Below are 20,035 nucleotides of genomic sequence, written 5' to 3' on the forward strand. Positions count from 1 at the left end.
CTCTCAGTGATGTCACCGCTGATCTCTGGTGAATAGATAGGCTGCATTCTCAGTGATGTCACTGCTGATCTCTAGTGAATAGATAGGCTGCATTCTCAGTGATGTCACTGCTGATCTCTAGTGATGGATAGGCTGCAGTCTCAGTGATGTCACCGCTGATCTCTAGTAATGGATAGGCTGCATTCTCAATGATGTCACCGCTGATCTTTAGTGAATGGATAGGCTGCATTCTCAGTGATGTCACCGCTGATCTGTAGTGATGGATAGGCTGCACTCTGTGATGTCACTGCTGATCTCTAGTGATGGATAGGCTGCATTCTCAGTGATGTCACCGCTGATCTCTAGTGAATGGATAGGCTGCATTCTCAGTGATGTCACCGCTGATCTCTAGTGAATGATTAGGCTGCACTCTCAGTGATGTCACTGCTGATCTCTAGTTAATGATTAGGCTGCACTCTCAGTGATGTCACCGCTGATCTCTAGTGATGGATAGGCTGCATTCTCAGTGATGTCACCGCTGATCTCTAGTGAACAGATAGGCTGCATTCTCAGTGGTCACCGCTGATCTCTAGTGATGGATAGGCTGCATTCTCAGTGATGTCACAGCTGATCTCTAGTAATGGATAGGCTGCATTCTCAGTGATGTCACCGCTGATCTCTAGTGATGGATAGGCTGTATTCTCACAGATGTCACCGCTGATCTCTAGTGATGGATAGGCTGCATTCTCAGTGATGTTAACGCTGATCTCTAGTGATGGATAGGCTGCATTCTCAGTGATGTCACCGCTGATCTCTAGTAATGGATAGGCTGCACTCTCAGTGATGTTAACGCTGATCTCTAGTGAATGATTAGGCTGCATTCTCAGTGATGTCACCACTGATCTCTAGTGATGGATAGGCTGCATTCTCAGTGATGTCACTGCTGATCTCTAGTGACGGATAGGCTGCATTCTCAGTGATGTCACTGCTGATCTCTAGTGACGGATAGGCTGCATTCTCAGTGATGTCACCGCTGATCTCTAGTGACGGATAGGCTGCATTCTCAGTGATGTCACCGCTGATCTCTAGTGATGGATAGGCTGCATTCTCAGTGATGTCACTGCTGATCTCTAGTTAAGGACAGGCTGCATTCTCAGTGATGTCACAGCTGATCTCTAGTGACGGATAGGCTGAATTCTCAGTGATGTCACCGCTGATCTCTAGTAATGGATAGGCTGCATTCTCAGTGATGTCACCGCTGATCTCTAGTGATGGAGAGGCTGCATTCTCAGTGATGTCACCGCTGATCTCTAGCATTTCCACTACATGATTAGTATTACACGCAGAGCAGTCATGATCATTAATACATTTTATTCACATCTGGAGTCGCGGCTTCTAATAAATAATAACTATTTGATGCTGTAGATCCGCAGAGAGTCAGAGGAGCCCCGGCATTAGGGAAGCCACTGCATAGACTGGCAGAGAGAACATTTCGTTCATAGGGCTGTCAAAGGGTTAACCGTTGTCGCAACCTGCAATGTTCTTTAGCGTAATGATACCCTTCCCAAAATCCCAAAGCCTGCAAGTCACGCATACTAATGAGCAGACATGATGGGACACGAGGAGATTACAGGATCCGCCAGTTCATGACGCATCGCGGCGCGGCTTCTGTCAGACGTTCCACCACACTGTGCTCAGTACTTCCAAAATGATTTTCTTCCACAGTCATTTGCCCACCAGGGGGCACCATTTTGCTCGTAACAGAAGAGTGTATACTGTTCCTATCAAGGATAGCCCACCGTACATGCACAGCAAGCCCTGATAGTGGTCAGTTAGACTGGTAGTCGCTTCCCTGCACGTTATGGCGATGGGAGGAGACCACCGTGTCACAAAAAGAGACAATTATAGACATTGGGGGTCATTATCATGATATCTGCAAAAGTAGAGAAGTGGCTTCATCCAAGGATCGGTCGTTGCTTGTAATGCCATGTATCGCTCACTACGCTAACCTACCGTTGGCTCAGGAGGTGAGGAAGCCATACTAACGTTACATACAGCATCCTGACTAGGGGTCTGTGATCAGTGCTGGGGTACAACCCTGCTTCCTAGAAAGACCATTTTCTCCGGCTCGATGACAAACATGTAGTAGAGATTGCATATCAGCATGCTGAGCAAAGGCAGGAAGGTCAGGCCGTAACCGAAACCTCGGAACGATCGTCCAACGGCAAAGGATAGCCAGTAAATCAGCCTGCAACATGGAGAGAAAATAAGTCAGCTGCAGGCAAAAACACAGAAGATGTTTGTTAGGTAAAAGCCGACATCTTTCCAGGCTATGAGAAACTTGACAGACGTTACGCTCAGTGGGGACATCCGGCTGCTGAGACCCTCACTGATCGCTAAAATAAAGGGGCAGAAGCCAACCGTCCCTTCAATCCTGATCAAGTCTCCTCAGAGCAAGCGGCATACTTTCCACGGATCTGGGGAGAGTTGATCAGAAACAAAGGAGCACAGCGCTCGGCCGACCGCAGGAGCACAGCGCTCGGCCGACCGCAGGAGCACAGCGCTCGGCCGACCGCAGGAGCACAGCGCTCGGCCGACCGCAGGAGCACAGCTCTCGGCCGACCGCAGGAGCACAGCTCTCGGCCGACCGCAGGAGCACAGCTCTCGGCCGATTGCAGGAGCACAGCGCTCGGCCGACTGCAGGAGCACAGCGCTCGGCCGACTGCAGGAGCACAGCGCTCGGCCGATTGCAGGAGCACAGCTCTCGGCCGATTGCAGGAGCACAGCGCTCGGCCGATTGCCTCTACCCCCTCGTTTTAGCAATCAGCGGGGTGTCAGCGCTGGACAAGGCCTCTGCTATGTCACAAGTTCATTTTTTTCCCTAGGAGAAGTTGAGCCCCATCTTATGTTACCATTGAGGAGGAAAGTCCACTTTATATACAAACTACAAAGCCGATCCCACCAAAGCTCCCAATATTTAGACAGCCCGTCTTCTCCCCTGGATTATCACCAACGACGTTTGGTGGAAACATGTCAGATTACGCCAGAAACTCTGAACTCTTTAGAGTTACCCAAGTCTTCCACATAGGCCTCATGCACACGACTGTTGTGTGCATCCGTGGCCGTTGTTCCATTTTCCGTGATTTTCAGCGGACCCGTTGACTTTCAATGGGTCCGTTGAAAACTCGGAAAATGCACCGTTGTTCATCCGCGGCCGTGATCCGTGTTTCCTGTCCGTCCAAAAAATATGACCTGTCCTATTTTTTTGACGGACAACGGTTCACGGACCCATTCAAGTCAATGGGTCCGTAAAAAAAAAAAGGATGCACACAAGATTGGCATCCGCGTCCGTGATCCGTGGCCGTAGGCATAAAAGCTTTTTTCCTGCATAAAAGCTTTTTCAGAGCTGAGTTTTCACGAAGTGAAAACTCAGATCCGACAGTATATTCTAACACAGAGGCGTTCCCATAGTGATGGGGACGCTTCAAGTTAGAATATACTAAGAACTGTGTACATGACTGCCCCCTGCTGCCTGACAGCACCCGATCTCTTACAGGGGGCTGTGATCCGCACAATTAACCCCTAAGGTGCTGCACCTGAGGGGTTAATTGTGCGTATCATAGCCCCCTGTAAGAGATCAGGTGCTGCCAGGCAGGGGGGGCACCCCCCCTCCCTCCCTCCCCTGTATTACATTCATTGGTGGCCAGTGCGGCCACCCCTCCCTCCCCTGTATTACTGTACATTCATTGGTGGCCAGTGCGGCCCCCCCTCCCTCCCCCTCCTAATTAAAATCCCCCCCCCCCCATCATTGGTGGCACCGGAGAGTTCCGATCGGAGTCCCAGTTTAATCGCTGGGGCTCCGATCAGTAACCATGGCAACCAGGACGCTACTGCAGTACTGGTTGCCATGGTTACTTAGCAATTTTTAGAAGCATTATACTTACCTGCGATGTCTGTGACCGGCCGGGCGCTCCTCCTACTGGTAAGTGAAAGGTCTGTGCTATAAGCAATGCGCCGCACAGACCTTTCACTTACCAGTAGGAGGAGCGCCGGGCCGGTCACAGACAGCGAAGGTAAGTATAATGCTTCTAAAATTGCTAAGTAACCATGGCAACCAGGACTGCAGTAGCGATCGGAACTCTCCGCTGTCACCAATGATAAGGGGGGGGGGGGGGGGATTTTAATTAGGAAAGGGAGGGGGGGACGCACTGGCCACCAATGAATGTACAGTAATACAGGGGAGGGAGGGGGGGCCCACTGGCCACCAATGAATGTACAGTAATACAGGGGAGGGAGGGGGGGCCCACTGGCCACCAATGAATGTACAGTAATACAGGGGAGGGAGGGGGGGCCGCACTGGCCACCAATGAATTTAAAACTGGGGAGGGAAGAGGGTGTGCCCCCTCCTGCCTGCCAGCACCTGATCTCTTACAGGGGGCTATGATACGCACAATTAACCCCTCAGGTGCGGCACCCGAGGGGTTAATTGTACGGATCACAGCCCCCTGTAAGAGATCGGGTGCTGCCAGGCAGCAGGGGGCAGTCATGTACACAGTTCGTAGTATATTCTAACTTGAAGCGTCCCCATCACTATGGGAACGCCTCCGTGTTAGAATATACTGTCGGATATGAGTTTTCACGATTCTAACTCAAATCCGATGGTATATTCTAACATAGAGGCGTTCCCATGGTGATGGGGACGCTTCAAGTTAAAATATACCGTCGGATTGGAGAAAACTCTGATCCGATGGTATAATAGGGACTCCTGACTTTACATTGAAAGTCAATGGGGGAAGGATCCGTTTGCAATTGCACCATATTGTGTCAACGTCAAACGGATCCGTCCCCATTGACTTGCATTGTAAATCAGGACGGATCCGTTTGGCTCCGCACGGCCAGGCGGACACCAAAACGACTTTTTCCTTCATGTCCGTGGATCCTCCAAAAATCATGAGGCCTTAGCAAAACTTCCCTGGTCCCAGTAAATGGCTCAGCAGAATACACAACGTTTGAACGGCGAGGGGAATTCTCTCCCGTCTTTATTCTATTGTAAACGCGCCACTTTCTGATACCAGGCTGGCCTATATGCATGGCTGGGAGGTGGATTTGGGAGAGACCCTTACACTGGAGGAATGACATGTTGTACGGCAATCAGCGATGGTAGCCGGCACCTAACACCCTCCGTGTTTGGCGGACGTGTCCCATAGTGAGAAGGTTCTAGACCAACATCAAAATTGGATTATTTAAAGTGTTTGGGAGACATCTCCCGATGTCCACACCTGTATATTTGCTGGCGCTTAAACCACCAACATATAAGCATATAGGCATCCACAATATATCCCGATATCCATGAGGATTCCTGTTGCGTCCAGGTGGAGGTCTCTCTCACTTTCTGCATCGGCGGTTACCTGTTGCGTCCAGGTGGAGGTCTCTCTCACTTTCTGCATCGGCGGTTACCTGTTGCGTCCAGGTGGAGGTCTCCCTCACTTTCTGCATCGGCGGTTACCTGTTGCGTCCAGGTGGAGGTCTCTCTCACTTTCTGCATCGGCGGTTACCTGTTGCGTCCAGCTGGAGGTCTCCCTCACTTTCTGTATCGGCGGTTACCTGTTGCATCCAGGTGGATGTCTCCCTCACTTTCTGTATCGGCGGTTACCTGTTGCATCCAGGTGGATGTCTCCCTCACTTTCTGTATCGGCGGTTACCTGTTGCATCCAGGTGGAGGTCTCCCTCACTTTCTGCATCGGCGGTTACCTGTTGCGTCCAGCTGGAGGTCTCCCTCACTTTCTGTATCGGCGGTTACCTGTTGCATCCAGGTGGATGTCTCCCTCACTTTCTGTATCGGCGGTTACCTGTTGCATCCAGGTGGATGTCTCCCTCACTTTCTGTATCGGCGGTTACCTGTTGCATCCAGGTGGAGGTCTCCCTCACTTTCTGTATCGGCGGTTACCTGTTGCGTCCAGCTGGAGGTCTCCCTCACTTTCTGTCTCGGCAGTTACCTGTTGCGTCCAGGTGGATGTCTCCCTCACTTTCTGTATCGGCGGTTACCTGTTGCGTCCAGCTGGAGGTCTCCCTCACTTTCTGTATCGGCGGTTACCTGTTGCATCCAGGTGGATGTCTCCCTCACTTTCTGTATCGGCGGTTACCTGTTGCATCCAGGTGGATGTCTCCCTCACTTTCTGTATCGGCGGTTACCTGTTGCATCCAGGTGGAGGTCTCCCTCACTTTCTGTATCGGCGGTTACCTGTTGCGTCCAGCTGGAGGTCTCCCTCACTTTCTGTCTCGGCAGTTACCTGTTGCATCCAGGTGGATGTCTCCCTCACTTTCTGTATCGGCGGTTACCTGTTGCGTCTAGATGGAAGTCTCCCTCACTTTCTGTATATAGGCCGGGAGAGTGGTGAGAGTTGAGCTGTTCTACGTTTCTTCTATTTTACTTCATGCCTCTACAAACTATATTTGGGGTCATCCACTAATATTGGAGGCCGATGTTCATTCCTGCTGTATTTCCATATATGCTTTGTGTACTCTCTTTATTCATGCTATTTATTCATGCCAATGGCTATGACCAAGAAGATCCATGCTAGACTGGTGTACAACAGCACCCCTTGTGGGCAATGCAGGAAAACACCACTGCATTTGTTTTTATAGATTTTTTGGGGGGTTTTCTCCTGTATTGTACATATTTCCTACGGTGTGTAACAGGACACAAATGGCCTGTAGTGTTATGATTTACATATTTAGTACCAGGAAATAAAAGGGAATTAGTCATGCATGTGATTTCTTTAGAAGGAGTTGTCCAGGATTACAAAAACATGGCTGCTCTCATCCAAAAACAAACGCCACACCTATCCACAGGTCGTATCCTTGAAGACGCCAGGCACAGCCCATGGACAGGTGTGGTGCGGTTTCTGGAAGGAAGCTGCCATGTTTTTGTAATCTTGTGCAATGCCGTTAAGCAAAAAGGTGTGGGGTGGGCACTTACTGGGACAAGGAGAAGAGACAGGTGAGGAGTGGGATAAACTTCAGATGTTTCTGGGGCAGGTAAGTGGCCAGCACTGAGAGGTTGAAGAAGAACAAGACGAAGAGGAAGGTGCTCTGCTTCACGAAGCGTCTGTGGATGGTCACCTCTCGCTCCCGAGGTTTGAATGGATCGTAGGAAGAGGCACAGAGACGCGAGATCCCGTGGATTATAACGCCTGGAGAGACAGGGAAACACAAAATAATTTAGGGACGTCACGCAGAAACCGCCTCCCATATAATCTACGCTCAGGCCTGAATAATATTCGGCATACAAGTAAAGGACATTTTATACAATAGTTTTATTACATCCTTCATGAAGTGACTGGAGAAGGATTCGGACGAGCCGAGGCTGGAGCCGCCCTCAGTTCACAGAAGGAAGATTTGCTGCACAAATGCCTGTGGCTTTCCCATTCATCTCAATAGGGCTTGCAGAGATCTGTGTACCCTAAGCCTGAAGTTACACAATCCTGACCTTCTTCTCACGGAACATGTCCTGCATAAATAATACCGCTCTATACTAGACAGGGATGGAAATGTACTAAAACTATGACCACATCTCCACCTATTACCAAAAATACAGATTTGTGGGGGAAGATTACCTGTGGATTTGTGCAGGTGTTATCCGCAGCAGGTCACGGTATCAGGAAAAGGGGTGAGATATTACAAGCATGCCGTGGATTTTTACTGTGCATTTCACCGCTCTCAATGGAACAGGGGTGAAATCCGCAGCAAAGTTTGCGCGTAACAAAGAAAGATTGACCTGCAAAGGGGGGGGGGGGGGGGGGGGGGCAGACAGCACATCCCAAGGTCCTTCACATTAACTGAACATCAGGCAGGACCAGGCGACCATGTTACCTGTACGGGGGTATCCCCACTGTCACCAAATGCCAGATGTTGGAGGAATCAAGAGTCGGGAAAGCTGGATCCTTTGTTCTCAGAGTAACGTGCACGCTTGGTTTGGTTCAGCAGGAATGGCCGAACATTCAGTACACTGACACCTTAATGGTGCTGTTTAGGATTTTACTATTGATGGCCTATCCTCAGGACAGGTTATGAACACCTGAACGGTGAGGTTCTTATATCCCGTCAATCTGTTGTTGTAACTCTGGTGCTGGAATGACACTGATGGACTGAGCTGACCGCTACAACGCTGCCCCCAGTCATACAGGCGGTGGAGCTGTGTATTCCCAGGGCTACTCTGGAACCTTCACTGATCAGAGATTGATGGCTTATCTAGAGGATAGGCCTTCGGTATAAAATCCAAGGAATACCCCTATAAGCCGACAAGAAACCGGCAGACTTGTGAATGCTCCTTTAGACCTCATGCATACGACAGTGAAAAAAAAGTCAGTTAAAAACGGACACACTGTCAGTTTTTCATGGCCATTTTGCATCAGTGTGTGCATCCATTTTCTGTCCGTGTGTCCGTTTTTAATGAATGAATTTGATTGGCAGTTATTTCTAGACCCACCCTTCTGAGGCCATGTGAATAGCCCCATAGACTTTCACTGGTGCTAAAAATGGCCGTGTGATGGACGTTACTTAGACGGCCGTCACACGGCCATTTTTCACTGTCGTGTGCATGTAGCCTTAGACTACATTAACACGAACGCGAAAAACGGACATGAAAAACGGGCAGACGGACAGAAAATGGCAATGAAAAACTAACAGAGTGTTCCTATTTTGTAGCCTTTTTTATTTCACTGTTGTGTGAATGTGGCCTTAGAGGTCACTGGAGTAGAAGACATTATAGAACTTAGGGCTGTATGACAATAACAGATTATCTGATCAATATCTGTTCAATCAGACTAATGTGTACAACAAAAGATCTGGTGTGTGTAACGGACCATCCGACCGATAATTGGTCTGTCGGTGTAATACAGCCCTTCCAAACAACACAAAGTATTCACAACCTCACAGCGCATAAGACCTGTGACACAAAGGTCTAAGAAAATAGTAAAGATCAGATGGTGGAGGAGACCTCCTATACCACAACAGGAATCGTGTCTTACCCAGTACGATGGGGAATGAGGCAAAGGCCGAACATCGCAGAGTGTACACCAGTCTGGTCGGCACATCCGGGATGAGTGGGGCATCAAATGGCAGCCATGCGTACGCCGCCAAAAGGAAGGCTGGGAAAATAATCATGGAGAGGACAAACGAGCCAACAAGTTTCAGGCAGGCTGTGTGGCACTGACAAACGCCTGGATCTACGGGATCTTTCTCCACTGATCTCCGGGTGAGGCGCATTAGGGGCTCACTCTCAGGATCTCCTTTTTCCACGTCCACCTTATCATACTCAACCATCCGGACGTTCTTCTGTTCCTCCAGAGCAGGGTGTTCAACAAAAAATGCTGTATTAATAACCACCTGTGAAATCTTATCCTCGTCTCCAGTCTTCCCTGGGCGCTCTTCATTTGGGTCGTATAAACCTGCATTGCTCAGCCTTGCAATACACTCAGGTGGTCCGATCTTATCAGGGTACGGTAGTGTCACCTGGGCATCTTCACACCTGGTGCCCAAAAAATCATCTCCAGAGGAGTCTGTGTGTCTGGAGGTATCTGAAAGCCTTCTGCTTCTTACTGAAGTACGGTCAACACCTGGTGTGGTCTCATCTTTCTTCTCTTCATCAACCAGTGGTTCTTCAGTGGTATCTCTCAGATTCAAGTAATTTTCTACACATTCCTTGCACGGACATGTCGGGCTACTCTGTATCCTACAGAGTTTCGGTGATGATGGTTGAGTCTGGTCAAAGTAGTTGGAAGACTCTTTGTTTTCTTGAGGTTGATTGTTCTGCGCACTGTCCATGTCCTTCTTGTCTTCTAGATCTTCTCTGTCCTCATCTTCTGTAACTTCACACCTCACATTGCTGGTGGCCTTGGGCTCCTCTAAGTCATTTTTTACAACATCCAGTTCATAGAAGTCGACACTTCTTACCTTTTTTTTGTCTTCTGGAGTCTTCCGTGAAGCAAGAAAGCCTACAGGATCGATGTGTTTGCCCTCTGAAGAGTCCGGTTTAAGGTTTACCGCCATTTTTGGTTTACAGTTCACTCCGGGTCTTGAAGGCCATTTACACCATACTTCCGAATATCATTGAATATCTCCAATGTCTTGGAACAGGCATCAATTCAAAATGTTTTCTTAATATTATAACCCACGAACGGCTGAACTGGTAACAAAATAAGTAAGAAAAGTATTAATGTGGAGCCTCATAAATGACAAACGCTGGTTTACAACTGATTATCAAAAATCAGCGACAGTAACAAGTGATTACATGTTATTGTCATCATCCCTCCCATTAAACCTCATGAAGAGGCAGAGATTTCACCTCTGGTAACTGGTTGGGCTCATCAAGCTGATTAAAACCTTTTTTTGTCTCCATGTTCAATAGCTAACGAGATTTCTACTTTATTATTTATATGCAAATGAGCAAATTTAGGCACCAATGGGCTGTCGGAGGCAATTAGAGCATCGCTATTGCAATATTCCTGTGCCCTGCACATTCCCCCACTACCTGACCGGGCGAGTCCTCTCATCTACCCTGTAATCTCACGTCTTACTGAGCTCACCAGAACCATTACACCGAATCTGTGAGCTAACGAGGCCCCGGCGCAATGGATCTAGTGAGATTAGGAAGCAGCATCAGATCCACAAGTGCCAAGACACTGAGCTGACTGTGTTCAGGCGCGAGAAAATAGGGCTAGATGAGAAGGCTAGCCTTGTCAAGAGAGTGAGGCAGCGTGCAGAGCAACAGTGGTGCTCCGAGGGCAACGGCCAGCCCCTATAATACTGCTCCTATGTACAGGGATATAACTGCTATAATACTGCTCCTATGTACAAGAATATAACTGCTATAATACTGCTTCTATGTACAAGAATATAACTACTATAATACTGCCTCCTATGTACAGGAATATAACTACTATAATACTGCTCCTATGTACAAGAATATAACTACTATAATACTGCTCCTATGTACAAGAATATAACTACTATAATACTGCCTCCTATGTACAAGAATATAACTACTATAATACTGCTCCTATGTACAAGAATATAACTACTATAATACTGCTCCTATATACAAGAATATAACTACTATAATACTGCCCCTATGTACAAGACTATAACTACTATAATACTGCCTCCTATGTACAAGAATATAACTACTATAATACTGCTCCTATGTACAAGAATATAACTGCTATAATACTGCTCCTATATACAAGAATATAACTACTATAATACTGCTCCTATGTACAAAAATATAACTACTATAATACTGCTCCTATGTACAAGAATATAACTACTATAATACTGCTCCTATGTACAGGAATATAACTACTATAATACTGCTACTATGTACAGGAATATAACTACTATAATACTGCCTCCTATGTACAGGAATATAACTACTATAATACTGCCTCCTATGTACAAGAATATAACTACTATAATACTGCTCCTATGTACAAGAATATAACTACTATAATACTGCTCCTATGTACAAGAATATAACTACTATAATACTGCCTCCTATGTACAAGAATATAACTACTATAATACTGCTCCTATGTACAAGAATATAACTACTATAATACTGCTCCTATGTACAAGAATATAACTACTATAATACTGCTCCTATGTACAAGAATATAACTACTATAATACTGCTCCTATGTACAAGGAATATAACTACTATAATACTGCTCCTATGTACAAGAATATAACTACTATAATACTGCTCCTATGTACAAGAATATAACTACTATAATACTGCCTCCTATGTACAAGAATATAACTACTATAATACTGCTCCTATGTACAAGAATATAACTACTATAATACTGCTCCTATGTACAAGAATATAACTACTATAATACTGCTCCTATGTACAAGAATATAACTACTATAATACTGCTCCTATGTACAAGAATATAACTACTATAATACTGCTCCTATGTACAAGAATATAACTACTATAATACTGCCTCCTATGTACAAGAATATAACTACTATAATACTGCTCCTATGTACAAGAATATAACTACTATAATACTGCCTCCTATGTACAAGAATATAACTACTATAATACTGCCTCCTATGTACAAGAATATAAGTACTATAATACTGCCTCCTATGTACAAGAATATAACTACTATAATACTGCTCCTATGTACAAGAATATAACTGCTATAATACTGCTCCTATGTACAAGAATATAACTACTATAATACTGCTCCTATGTATAAGAATATAACTACTATAATACTGCTCCTATGTACAAGAATATAACTACTATAATACTGCTCCTATGTACAAGAATATAACTACTATAATACTGCTCCTATGTACAAGAATATAACTACTATAATACTGCTCCTATGTACAAGGATATAACTACTATAATACTGCTCCTATGTACAAGAATATAACTACTATAATACTGCTCCTATGTACAAGAATATAACTACTATAATACTGCTCTTATGTACAAGAATATAACTACTATAATACTGCTCCTATGTACAGGAATATAACTACTATAATACTGCTCCTATGTACAAGAATATAACTACTATAATACTGCTCCTATGTACAAGAATATAACTACTATAATACTGCTCCTATGTACAAGAATATAACTACTATAATACTGCTCCTATGTACAAGAATATAACTACTATAATACTGCTCCTATGTACAAGAATATAACTACTATAATACTGCTCCTATGTACAAGAATATAACTACTATAATACTGCTCCTATGTACAAGAATATAACTACTATAATACTGCTCCTATGTACAAGAATATAACTACTATAATACTGCCTCCTATGTACAAGAATATAACTACTATAATACTGCCTCCTATGTACAAGAATATAACTACTATAATACTGCCTCCTATGTACAAGAATATAACTACTATAATACTGCCCCCTATGTACAAGAATATAACTACTATAATACTGCCTCCTATGTACAATATAACTACTATAATACTGCCTCCTATGTACAAGAATATAACTACTATAATACTGCTCCTATGTACAGGGATATAACTACTATAATACTGCCTCCTATGTACAAGAATATAACTACTATAATACTGCCTCCTATATACAATAATATAACTACTATAATACTGCCTCCTATATACAAGAATATAACTACTATAATACTGCTCCTATGTACAAGAATATAACTACTATAATACTGCCCCCTATGTACAAGAATATAACTACTATAATACTGCTCCTATGTACAGGAATATAACTACTATAATACTGCTCCTATGTACAAGAATATAACTACTATAATACTGCCTCCTATGTACAAGAATATAACTACTATAATACTGCCTCCTATGTACCAGAATATAACTACTATAATACTGCCTCCTATGTACAAGAATATAACTACTATAATACTGCCTCCTATGTACAAGAATATAACTACTATAATACTGCCTCCTATGTACAAGAATATAACTACTATAATACTGCTCCTATGTACAAGAATATAACTACTATAATGCTGCTCCTATGTACAAGAATATAACTACTATAATACTGCTCCTATGTACAAGAATTTCACTTTTTTTGGCAGATTTTCCATTTTAATCAATTTTTTTCCAGTTACAAAGCAAGGGTTAACAGCCAAACAAACTCAATATTTATTACCCTGATTCTGTAGTTTACAGAAACACCCCATATGTGGTTGTAAACTGCTGTACGGGCACACGGAAAGGAACGCCATAAGGTTTTTGGAAGGCAGATTTATTTCACTGCGATAATTTTAAGTTGCCATGTCACATTTGAAGACCCCCCCGAATCCCCACCTAGAGTGGAAACTCCAAAAAAAGACCCCATTTTGGAAACTACAGGATAAGGTGGCAGTTTTGTTGCTACTATTTTAGGGTACATATGATTTTTGGTTGCTCTATATTACACTTTTTGTGAGTAAAGATAACAAAAAATAGCTGTTTTGGCACCATTTTTATTTTTTGTTATTTACAATGTTCATCCGACAGGTTAGATCATGTGGTATTTTTATAGAGCAGGTTGTTACGGACGCGACAATACCAAATATGACTACTTCTTTGGTTGTTTGTTTCAGTTTTACATAATAAAGCATTTTTGAAAAAAATCTTGTTTTAGTATCTCCATAGTCCAGAGTCTGAGATTCTCTTAGGTAGGGTATCATTTTTGTGAGATGAGATGACGGTTTGATTGGCACTATTTTGGGGGGCATATGCCTTTTTGATCGCTTGGTGTTGCACTTTTAGTGATTTAACGTGACAAAAAAATAGCTTTTTTTACACCGTTTTTTTAATTTTTTTACGGTGTTCACCCGAGGGGTTAGGTTATGTGGTATTTTTATAGAGCAGGTCGTTACGGACGTGGCAATACCTAATATGTCTATTTTTTTAACATTTTACCCAATAAAAGCATTTTTGAAAAAAATAAAAATCGTGTTTTAGTGTCTCCATAGTCTGAGAGCTATATTTTTTTTATTTTTTTGGGCGATTGTCTTAGTTAGGGGCTCATTTTTTGTGGGATGAGGGGACGGTTAGATTGGTACTATTTTGGGGGACATATGCCTTTTTGATCGCTTGGTGTTGCACTTTTAGTGATGTAAGGTGACAAAAAAAATAATTTTTAGCCCAGTTTTTACCTGAGGGGTTAGGTCATGTGCTATTTTTATAGAGCCGGTCGATATGGATGTGGCGATACCTAATAGGTCTACTTTTCTTTTTTTCCCTATTTTTAAATTTTTTTTTTTTTTTACTTTATTTTGGGAAAAGGAAGCTTTTTTTTTATATACTTGAAACTTAATTTTTTTCTGTAAAACGTAATTTTTTTTTTCAATTCTTTATTTAAATATATACGGATAACAAACCGTGCATCAGCAGAGTAGAAAGAGTACAACAAGTGCTTCAAAAATAATGCACTACAATGAGAAGTCATCAATTTACAGTCATCTTAATAAAACCTGCTGGCAACTGAAATATGAGGTGAAGATCCCCATTAAAAAAGGGTCTGATTTGTCTAAGCAGGAATCCTGCCGGGACATATTGGCAAAAACGTACTCCTGGCCTCATAAACAAAAATGTCCAGGAAAAAAGAAACGACGTACTTGTAAACATATTGGAAGGTGTTCCCAACAAACATATAGTAAAATACGAACACTTGACACAGAAGGAAGGGGGGGGGGGGAGCACAAAAGAGTACTAGGTTGAAAAGTTCAGCCACTCAGGACAGTAGGTTCCGAAATTCCTGAGATTCCTGGAAGGAAAACCATGGGGTCCAAGCATCAAGGAAAGCTTTATGTTTAGCTCGTAGCTGCGAGGTAAGTTCCTCCATTCTCCGGATCTCCTCCACCTTTTGGATCCAGCAGCTAATTGTCGGAGGCAAGGAGAGCTTCCACCTGGCAGGGATGCATGACCTAGCCGCTATCACCAAGGAGCACAGACAAGACTTACGAAGCACGCTCTTTGGGAGATCCGATAGAAATAGTATAAAGAAACCAGGTGTATTTGGTACCGTAAACCGAAAAATTGAGGACAATGTTTTATGGATCATCTGCCAAAAAGAAATGATAACTTTATTTTTTTAACTTTTTTTACACTTTATTTTTTGCCCCACTTTAGTACTTCAACTTTTGGGGGTCTGATCCCCTTTACAATGCATCACAATACTTCTACAGTATATTGTGATGCACTGGCTTATTAATACAGGGGTCTGGATCTGACAGGCTCTCCCGGAAGGCAGCCACGATGCCTAAGGCAAGCATCGGGCTGCCTTCCCTGCCATGGGGTCCCCGTCACAGCCGCACGGGGACCCGATGGCCACCCCGCTCACGTCTGAAGTCTGCACGTGCCACGATCAGCGCTGACCGCGGCCGTGCAGGGGTTAATGCGGCGACATCTGTGATTTCACCAATGCCGGTGCATACAGCAGGGGTCCGGCTATCAGTGACTGCCGGACCCCTGCCGCGGATTGGGCGGACGCAGCTCCTGCACCAGACCGTACATGTACGGCGCTGGGCATTAAGGAGTTAATCCCCCCAGCTTTACTCCAGCTTCTGTTTACCTTGTTGCATCTCATCATGTGCCGCACACCCATGTGACTGTTGCAGCCAATCACTGGCCTCAGCAGTGACGCCTGTATGAACGGCATGAGATCAAGGATCACCAGAACAGTGTCGCTGGAGCAGAAGGGGATTATAACGCTGAGTAATTTTTTTTATTTTTTTAAAGCATTCCCTCCTGTTAGGGAAAACATGACATCCTGGACAATCCCTTTAAACATGCGACTCTTTGCGGATCACTTCTCTGCACCCCCTCCCATGCCTCGTCTATAGTCATATCCATCTTCATATTACATGGAATTATCCTGGATGACGTTACAAACAGCCACCTGTCACCGGGAGAATATCTGGAGGAGTTCTTGGCCCATTTGAGTCAGACAGAAGATTACATGGAAGTTACCCTCCCGCTGCTGCAATCCGCACCAGGCGAAGGCGTCGATACCCTGCAGAAGCCGCCACGCCTTACTAAAATTGACCGTGCAGCTTTAATTATAATCCTAATAAGTGGTAACGACTAGAAGTCCCACATGGTTATATATAATATACTCTGCACTGCGCGATCTGGATCTTTCTGTATGTCCAGTTAGGGGACCCCAGCTCTGGTGACCACTTCACCATACATCACATGTGGACTGACGGGTCAGTTTCCCAGCCATCTCCTACTGCACCACAGTCTACTGAAGCTCCATTTGGAAGGGCGCGGAGAGGCACATGAAGTGACAGTGTGCTATGTCTCTCAGAGCCCGCGGAAAGCTGCATGGGCCCCCTATGTAGAAAGGATGGGCACATTAGGATTTCTTAGATTTTAGGCTGCCATATAACGATTTCCGGGGAGAAGCCCCCAGCCCGTCATCAGGGAAAAATGTAAAATGAATGATGTCATGAAAGGAACGCTTCCTGTGACATCGTCTGCTGTGGTAAACTGGTATTACCAGTCACTCACTGCACCTCCGGTATCTCGGTACGACACAGCGACCTGACCGCACATTACCAATCATCAATAGGATGGTGGAAGCCCAGCGGCCGGGGGATCGGCGGCTACACGGCGGCTATGGACACACGTTCATGTTTTTTGAAGAAAAGTCTGTTCTTAATATTTCCTCTCCTTTCCTATGTGGCTGTACCTTTAGACTGCAAGCTTCAGAGACAAGGCGAGCATCACTACAGCTCTAGTAACACCCCATACTCTTGACATCAATGCTATTTCACTGAAGATAAGCAGCAACCTGACACTTCAGACCAGATGCCGCTTTTCTCAGGGCTAAACACAGGATCAGACTGATCACTACCCGCGGCACCTGCACCTCTTACCGGTATCTCCACAGTGCCCAGTGACACTGGCTGGATAAGACCTACCTCACAGCGGAGTCCTGGCACAGCCACAGCGTCTTCCTCCAGTAGAGCACTTCCGCTTTAAGGCTTATTTACCTGCCGGAGGTGTGTACAAAGGGCAGGGCCGGTCTGTGCAGTGGGCCGGTCTGTGCAGTGGGCCGGTCCGTCAGGTTTAACTCTTCTCTTCCTGCAGACCTGGATGGAAATAAACAGTAAGTGAGTGGACATAGCATTCAGAGACTTTCTAATCTTACACCTCAGGGACCTGTAATTATACATACATGCAGATAACAGAGCAGTCTGAAGCAGTCAGACACCACAACGAGCTGTCTCTGAATATAAGAAGGATCCTGAACTACCAGGTGCCATTCCTATCCCACATGGCAGAAGGACCTCTGGGCACATGTACGACCCTGCTGCCCCCATACACATTAAATCTGCTGATTTTGATGGGAGCTGACCGTAACTGGCAGATGTATGGGGAAGAAGCGTCCGCCATGTTGGATGTCTGGCAGCAACTATGTCTCCACGTCCTATGCTGAGCATGCATGTACAAGGGGGGGGGGGACGGCTGTCTTAAATGCAAGACCAACTTAAATAAGGTGTCTTATCTGAGGAATTGGTGGCAGATCACTAGGAGGGGTGGGTCCAGCACCCATCTCTAGAACGGGGTCCACACAGTGCAAGTGCAGCCGCCTCTCCGTTCTCTATGGGAGTACTGGCTTGGACGAGCATGCAGGTACTGCCCATAAGCTGCGGCCAGACACCTCAGGGAACAGGAAAGGATCAGGCATGCTGGACTCCCACTGCCCCTTCCTTCCATGCACGGTGCATGCTGGCGGCTCCCATGTGTCAGCAGGGTCTAATGTGTGGGCAGCCATGCTTCTCCTCACCCTGTACCCATTACTGTGCTGACAGCCAGGGCCTCTGTTTTGGGACCGCCCGACAAGCTAATGTCCATGGGGAGCTCCCATGGGAGAGAGACATTTTTCGCTCACTGCAGCACATTTACTAAGACCAGTTCTTTATGCCGGTCTTTGCCTCCCCCTTGTGCAGTCCTCGCCCCGGGTGATAAGCGGCTGCCAGAAACGCCTCTCCCCACTGATAACACACACCCCCTCAGATGACGGGAGAGCTACCTGCACACGATGCGGAGTCTGCAGCCTGGTACAGTACCAGCACGGGTATGAGATAAGACTAACCCCCATACACTTCAGTTATTTGTCAGTTATGAAGCCTCCGCAGAGATCAGGTATAAACCGTACAATCACTGATGGAAATAACGGACGTGTGAACCCAGCCCTGCTAGGCAGGAGAGGTAGCGCTGGCCAGCAGCTAGTGGAAGCGCATGGACGGCAGCTTATTTGGGTTGGACATACTGAAATCCAACATGTCCAACTCATTTTTCCCCAGACATTCACCATCAGAGGAAAGTTTGTAGGCCTAACATATGGTGCATCAAATGTCTGTGGCTATAGGGAGGCCTGCACGGAGCCCACCACCCCCCGTGGGGTGGGGCACGCTCCCTCCTATCTGCCCTATGTAGAGCGGCCTTGTCCTCACACACAATGACAAAGGCAAACAAGTGCATTCAATGCGAGGGATTAACCCGCGTGGGGGCCCCGCACACACTAATCCCCTACATCCTTTCACCCGACGCGTACGGTGACAACACTGGGCCATTTGTTTATTGATTGAGCATCCTGTATGAACTAGGACGGTGCGGGGACCCTTTAAGAACATTTCCCCATCTTTAGGCCATGGGGTGACTTTAGAACAGGATAGCTGCGGCACCTGGATGCGGCTTCACACATTTTGAGTCCTGCAATTTTAAGTGGTATTTCAGTTATCCCTTGTTCACAGGTTGGTGGTGGTCCTACCGCTGGGATCACAAGAACAGGGGCCCCCCCTAAAATGGACAGAGTGGTTAGTCGGAAAAGTGCGCCACCGCTCCATTTGTTTCTATGGGCGTGCCGGAGATAACGGTGCGCTGCGCTCTGCTATCTTTGGCGCTCCCATAGCAGCAGGGTGCTTTAACGACTGACCGATCCGTCCATTTCAGGGGGCTCCAGAGAGTATGGGGCCCCCATTCTCGTGATCTGTGGGGTTCCCGGAGGTAGAGCCCCCACTGATCTGATAGTTATCCCCTATCCTGTGGATCGGGATACCCCTTTAAGAATTCCGCCTAGAGGGGAGAAAAGCTGCGGGACCATAAAAACGTGAAAGTCGCCCTCCGGCAGCTTGAGGCCAGTGGAAAAGGATGGGCCTCGTCTCAGCCCCTGTTCACATCTGCTACATCACGATGAGAAAGGTCTGGAAACGCGTGACTCTCCCATCACACAATACAGGAGACACGACTGACACCGCACACCCCTCTGATCGGGACACCGTCCTTTAATCCGAAACTTCCGCTTATTTGCGATCCGGTCTTTCAGATTATAGGAGAGTTGCTCTGTCTCTCCAGCTGCAGTGGAACTACAAATCTCAGCAAACCCTGTGCATGCGCAGTCAGCTGGAGCGACCACAGAGATAGCGATATCTCCCGATGCTGGACGTCCTCCACCCAGATACAGGGTGTGAGAGCGGTGGGGACTCCCCTGACACAGGC

General features: G+C 45.9%; 2 protein-coding genes across 2 annotated transcripts; one reads left to right on the forward strand and one right to left on the reverse strand.

The window, feature by feature from the left end:
- Positions 1-1,333: 1,333 nt before the first annotated feature.
- TMEM79 (transmembrane protein 79) lies at positions 1,334-17,559 on the reverse strand. The gene is made up of 4 exons (XM_040411719.1): positions 17,452-17,559; positions 9,009-10,165; positions 6,959-7,172; positions 1,334-2,227 (listed from the first exon to the last, which is right to left on the reverse strand). The coding sequence occupies exons 2-4, from the start codon at positions 10,027-10,029 to the stop codon at positions 2,059-2,061; spliced, it is 1,404 nt and encodes a 467-aa protein (XP_040267653.1). The 5' UTR covers positions 10,030-10,165; positions 17,452-17,559; the 3' UTR covers positions 1,334-2,058.
- LOC120981923 lies at positions 5,326-6,354 on the forward strand. The gene is made up of 2 exons (XM_040411720.1): positions 5,326-5,351; positions 5,401-6,354. Exons 1-2 carry the CDS (start codon positions 5,329-5,331, stop codon positions 6,329-6,331), a joined length of 954 nt encoding a protein of 317 aa, XP_040267654.1. The 5' UTR covers positions 5,326-5,328; the 3' UTR covers positions 6,332-6,354.
- Positions 17,560-20,035: the final 2,476 nt, after the last annotated feature.

This window comes from Bufo bufo, chromosome 11 (assembly GCF_905171765.1).
Source record: "Bufo bufo chromosome 11, aBufBuf1.1, whole genome shotgun sequence".
NCBI classification, from domain to species: domain Eukaryota; kingdom Metazoa; phylum Chordata; class Amphibia; order Anura; family Bufonidae; genus Bufo; species Bufo bufo.